The sequence below is a fragment of the Sinocyclocheilus anshuiensis genome, unplaced genomic scaffold (genome assembly GCF_001515605.1).
Source record: "Sinocyclocheilus anshuiensis isolate Anshui unplaced genomic scaffold, SAMN03320099.WGS_v1.1 scaffold369, whole genome shotgun sequence".
NCBI lineage: Eukaryota > Metazoa > Chordata > Actinopteri > Cypriniformes > Cyprinidae > Sinocyclocheilus > Sinocyclocheilus anshuiensis.
Window position 1 is genome coordinate 789359 of NW_015540935.1, and position 5524 is coordinate 794882.

The window sequence follows — 5524 nt, forward strand, 5'->3', positions numbered from 1 at the left end:
ACAAATGTGTCACATACTTTGGTACACTTCCATTGTAAGTTCAATATTCTGCTTGTTTGTACAAACCAAGGGACTAGTGAACATGGTGCTGTTGATCAAGTTATATTTAACCCAGAATATTTCAGTAGTTGCTGTTCATATTCTTTATTTGTGTAAATCCTGAAGTCTTCCTTGACTTCTGTCCACTGCTCTTGAGTTAGTGGTCTGCTTCTTTTCAGTTTGGTCCATTTTGGGCCTCTCAGGCTTCCATACATACCTGGTGGCTACAAATCTTACTACCAATGAGGATGTGAGTGTTTTCCTTAACTTAAGAGGTGTATTTTTGATTTAAGGCTAATTTATTCTGAAAAAGTATTTTTTTGCCTCTATTACACTAAAAAAATGAGCTAAATGTAAGATTTATGTTTTTGAATTAAGTTTTATAAGTAATTCAAATACATACATTTTAAATTTAGCTCTAATTCATTTTAGTGTATCAGAGGCAAAAACAACTTTTATTTGCATCACATTAAATGTATTAGTTTGTTAAAACGTTTAAACTAATAAACTTAATGTGATGCATATTTGCATATTGTGACAAGTCATACATGAATGAAACTTTATGCATTAAAAAAAGATAATGGCATTAAGTAATCACATCAGTTTGATTTTATTTAAATAATCGTATTTTCAAAATACTTAATTCAAAATAATTCAAATTGCTTAGAATCAGTACAAATCTAAGGAAGCCTGTTTCCGCCACTGAATAAAATATATAAATAAATAAAAAATAATAATAATAATAAAAAAAACTCACAATTCTGACTTTTTTTCCTCTCGCAATCACGAGTTTACATCTGATTCTGACTTTTTTTTCTCAGAATTGTAAGATATATAAACTCACAATTGCAAGAAAAAAGTCAGAATTGTGAGATTTAAAGTTCTGAGAAATAAAGTCAGAATTGCAAGCTTTATCAATTCTGGAAAAAAAAAAAAAAAAAACGATAAACTTGAAAATATGTGAATAGAATTGTAGTTTTGTAATGTGAAAAAAGAAGGTTCACAGAGCGTGAGCCGCCAAGAACAGGTCATATGCAGCAGTGCATTGTGCGTTGGACAATTGGGACTGCAAGTGGTAATCAAAGACGAAAGGAAGAAAAAAAAAAACGAAAAATCCTGTCAGTTGACATGTTTCTTTGTATGAGTGTAGTCCTGAGCAAGAGCCAACAGAGGCCATTTGATATATAAAATTGTGATATTTTTGTATTAAGTGTCAGTCCCTTTTTTCCATTTGTTGAGGTTGCAGCGGGGCAAAACTTTGTAGTTCTTTTTTTATATCATTATTCTCTCGTTTGAATCGTTTGCCTTGCTCCTCTTCGGTAATGTTGGACAGTGCGTGATCCTATAGTGGTAAATGTTGCTTTCTGGATGTCAATACATTGCAGGTGAAGGACTAAATCAGCCACATTCTCCTTTGTGAAAATAACAACAAACAAACAAAACTAAAAAAGATGTGATGCCAATGATCAATTCCATTGCACACGATATCTCAGACAAAACAATCAATGTTGCCAACGTTTTGTTTTTTACTTGAAGTGACTAAAAAAGAAGGGATGGGAAGACGCATCAAAGGAAACGTTAATTGTCGTGTGTCTTGCCGTTGTTTTCTGGAAAACACTGTGAGTTTGGGCATATTTGCCTCCCTGTGAGAATTTAAAAACTAGTAGCTCCATGAAAAAAAAAAGGCAGAAATATATATTTTGTTCTGTACAAATGTGTCACATACTTTGGTACACTTCCATTGTAAGTTCAATATTCTGCTTGTTTGTACAAACCAAGGGACTAGTGAACATGGTGCTGTTGATCAAGTTATATTTAACCCAGAATATTTCAGTAGTTGCTGTTCATATTCTTTATTTGTGTAAATCCTGAAGTCTTCCTTGACTTCTGTCCACTGCTCTTGAGTTAGTGGTCTGCTTCTTTTCAGTTTGGTCCATTTTGGGCCTCTCAGGCTTCCATACATACCTGGTGGCTACAAATCTTACTACCAATGAGGATGTGAGTGTTTTCCTTAACTTAAGAGGTGTATTTTTGATTTAAGGCTAATTTATTCTGAAAAAGTATTTTTTTGCCTCTATTACACTAAAAAAATGAGCTAAATGTAAGATTTATGTTTTTGAATTAAGTTTTATAAGTAATTCAAATACATACATTTTAAATTTAGCTCTAATTCATTTTAGTGTATCAGAGGCAAAAACAACTTTTATTTGCATCACATTAAATGTATTAGTTTGTTAAAACGTTTAAACTAATAAACTTAATGTGATGCATATTTGCATATTGTGACAAGTCATACATGAATGAAACTTTATGCATTAAAAAAAGATAATGGCATTAAGTAATCACATCAGTTTGATTTTATTTAAATAATCGTATTTTCAAAATACTTAATTCAAAATAATTCAAATTGGTTAGAATCAGTACAAATCTAAGGAAGCCTGTTTCCGCCACTGAATAAAATATATAAATAAATAAAAAATAATAATAATAATAAAAAAAACTCACAATTCTGACTTTTTTTCCTCTCGCAATCACGAGTTTACATCTGATTCTGACTTTTTTTTCTCAGAATTGTAAGATATATAAACTCACAATTGCAAGAAAAAAGTCAGAATTGTGAGATTTAAAGTTCTGAGAAATAAAGTCAGAATTGCAAGCTTTATCAATTCTGGAAAAAAAAAAAAAAAAAGAGTCAGAATCACGAGATGTAAACTCGTAATGCACACTGGTACATCAAGTCATAACACATTAAAAAAAGATAATGGCATTAAGTAATCACATCAGTTTGATTTTATTTAAATAATCGTATTTTCAAAATACTTAATTCAAAATAATTCAAATTGCTTAGAATCAGTACAAATCTAAGGAAGCCTGTTTCCGCCACTGAATAAAATATATAAATAAATAAATAAAAAAAATAATAATAAAAAAACTCACAATTCTGACTTTTTTTCCTCTCGCAATCACGAGTTTACATCTGATTCTGACTTTTTTTTCTCAGAATTGTAAGATATATAAACTCACAATTGCAAGAAAAAAGTCAGAATTGTGAGATTTAAAGTTCTGAGAAATAAAGTCAGAATTGCAAGCTTTATCAATTCTGGAAAAAAAAAAAAAAAAAGAGTCAGAATCACGAGATGTAAACTCGTAATTGCGAGAAAAAAAGTCAGAATTGTGAGATAAAAAGTCGCAGTTACCTTTTTTTATTTTTTATTCAGTGGCGGAAACGGGCTTCCATACAGATCTGTTCATTGTAAAATCGACCACATTTATTCAGTTAAAAAGCATAAATGTGATTAAAATATGGCTAGCTGTGAAACAAGCAACTTTCAGTTATTTAAAATGTATGAGATTGAAACAAACTGGATTTATTGATTTGCTAAATATCATTGTGCATTTAAAACGCATTCAGTTTATTAGCACCGTTACAGAAATCTGACCGGTTTCATTTGTGTATGACTGACAAATATACTAATATATTAGTTAAAACTGCATAATCCAAATAAATAGATTTTTTTTTTATGGGAAAATATATACAAATACATTTTTTAATTGTTATTTAGGCCTAAATATGTGTATTTTTGTGTCTGTATTACAGATTAAAGGTTCCTGGTCAGGGAAAAGTGGAAATGAGGACGTTGGAAATCCTTACAGTTACAACAGCATTATCAAAAACTGCTGTTCTGTGCTCTGTGGACCCATGCCGCCCAGGTGAGACGCGTGTAGATGAGTCTCTACGGTCTCCAGTATGCCAGCGAAAACTACCTCCACAATGTCAAGCCTCTATTTGTGACCCTGGAGCACAAAACCAGTCATAAGGGTTAATTTTTCGAAATTGAGATTTATAGAAAGAAAAATAAATAATTTTGACTCATGCAATGTATTTTTGGCTATTGCTACAATTATACCCCAGCGACTTAAGACTGCTTTTGTGCTCCAGGGTCACATTTATCACTGTGGCTTTATTGTAATTCTTTTGCCTCCTCTCGTGTCTTTGTCAGTTTGATTGACAGGCGAGGCTTTGTGCCCTCCGATGACTCGGTCCAGACCAGTCCTGTGGAAATCGAACTCCCGGCTGCTAAAAACGACATAAACATGGTAGGACGAGCAGTCACCTCAGGCCGACCTCTTCCTCGACCCCCGGTCATAACCCTACAGCAACCTGCCATCTCCATTCAGAGCCACTCGACAGCCTGACTGATCCAAAGCCAGCATGTCCCCCTCTTGCTGTGTTGTTTTGGCATGGGTCGCACCCTTCATTTAGATGTCAGACAGCATTCGGGTCTGGGCTGCAGCCAAGTGCAGCTGTCTCAGATTTGTTTGGTGTTGAGGAGAGCCATTGTGGCTTGGTCAAAGTCACATATACAGATGAGATTTGTGTTGTTTACTTCGAGTTTGAAAGGGACATAAATGTTTATGGACTCATTCACTATGATTTGGCTCCCTCGTAGATCAGTGTTTTGGAGTGTATATGGTTTACAGAGCAAAGGGTGTAGCCGTCGTGTTACGTTGCACAACTGTGTATTTTCTTATTCTGAAAAGAAGAAATGAAACTTCTGATTTCCTGTAACATTAGGTAGAATTCACAGTTAGCGAAAAGGAAAGACACTGTAGTTTCAAGTGATGGTGTTTATTTGAAGCTCTTTATTCGAAGACTTGCGAGATTATGACGCTCAATGGTGCTCTTGAAAAACTTCTAGAGTATAAACAAACACCTCACAAATGTTGTTTTGTTTTCATTTATATGTTCAGTTTGTTTGTGTTTATTAGAATCTTGGCATGTAAAAACAACTCAAGCTGTTTTGTTTGTATAATTGTGGTTGTTTGGTTCAAACAAACAAGCAACTTGTTTGTTTTTAGTTTTTGTATCTTCTTGTGGGTGTTTATCAATTTGAATGTGCCTTGAAGTTTTCTCAGATCTTTTTGGTTTATACTCAGATGTTGACGTTGTCACCAAAACAAAAGTGCCTCTCATCACCTCAGTGAACAAACAGCTAACAGTGTCAGTGTTTGTGTACATTTCTCTGGTGTGTAAAAACTGGTTTCTCCTTGAGATAAAGTTAATGAGGTGCTAATGCATCTGTTCACTGTTACAGCAGTTGTGTAGGGAGACTCACACTTGACTTGTGATTGTGTCTGAGTGCATGTGTATATGTTGTGAAATAGTTTGCATGTGACATGGAAATATTGGATTTTATGCACTGAGTGCATGGGTTTAAATCCCTGATCATTTTTTTTAAATGAAGAACATTCTGACATTTTGTACTTTTTGAACATATTTGTGCTTGTATATATTGAAAATTCATTTTAATGTTAAATAAATATTTTTCAAACTAAACCACAGAATTCCTGTCCTGCATGCATATGTGTTGTTGTGAGGATTTAGGGTGAGTTGTTTGTTTACTCAGTCGTGTGTGTTTTCCTGGCATGTTCTGATGCATTAGTGCACATTAGTGCTGTTACACTTACCGGTCTTAGCACATTA

General features: G+C 33.5%; 1 protein-coding gene across 1 annotated transcript in view; it reads left to right on the forward strand.

Annotated features, from left to right (window-relative positions):
- Positions 1–5524, forward strand: part of LOC107689541 (palmitoyltransferase ZDHHC18-like) — a 33933-nt gene that overhangs the window by 23181 nt on the left and 5228 nt on the right. The window contains exons 6-8 of the mRNA XM_016487560.1: positions 187–289; positions 3638–3750; positions 4041–4137. Of these exons, the coding sequence (XP_016343046.1) occupies positions 187–289; positions 3638–3750; positions 4041–4137 (313 nt within the window). The remainder of the gene's footprint in view (positions 1–186; positions 290–3637; positions 3751–4040; positions 4138–5524) is intronic.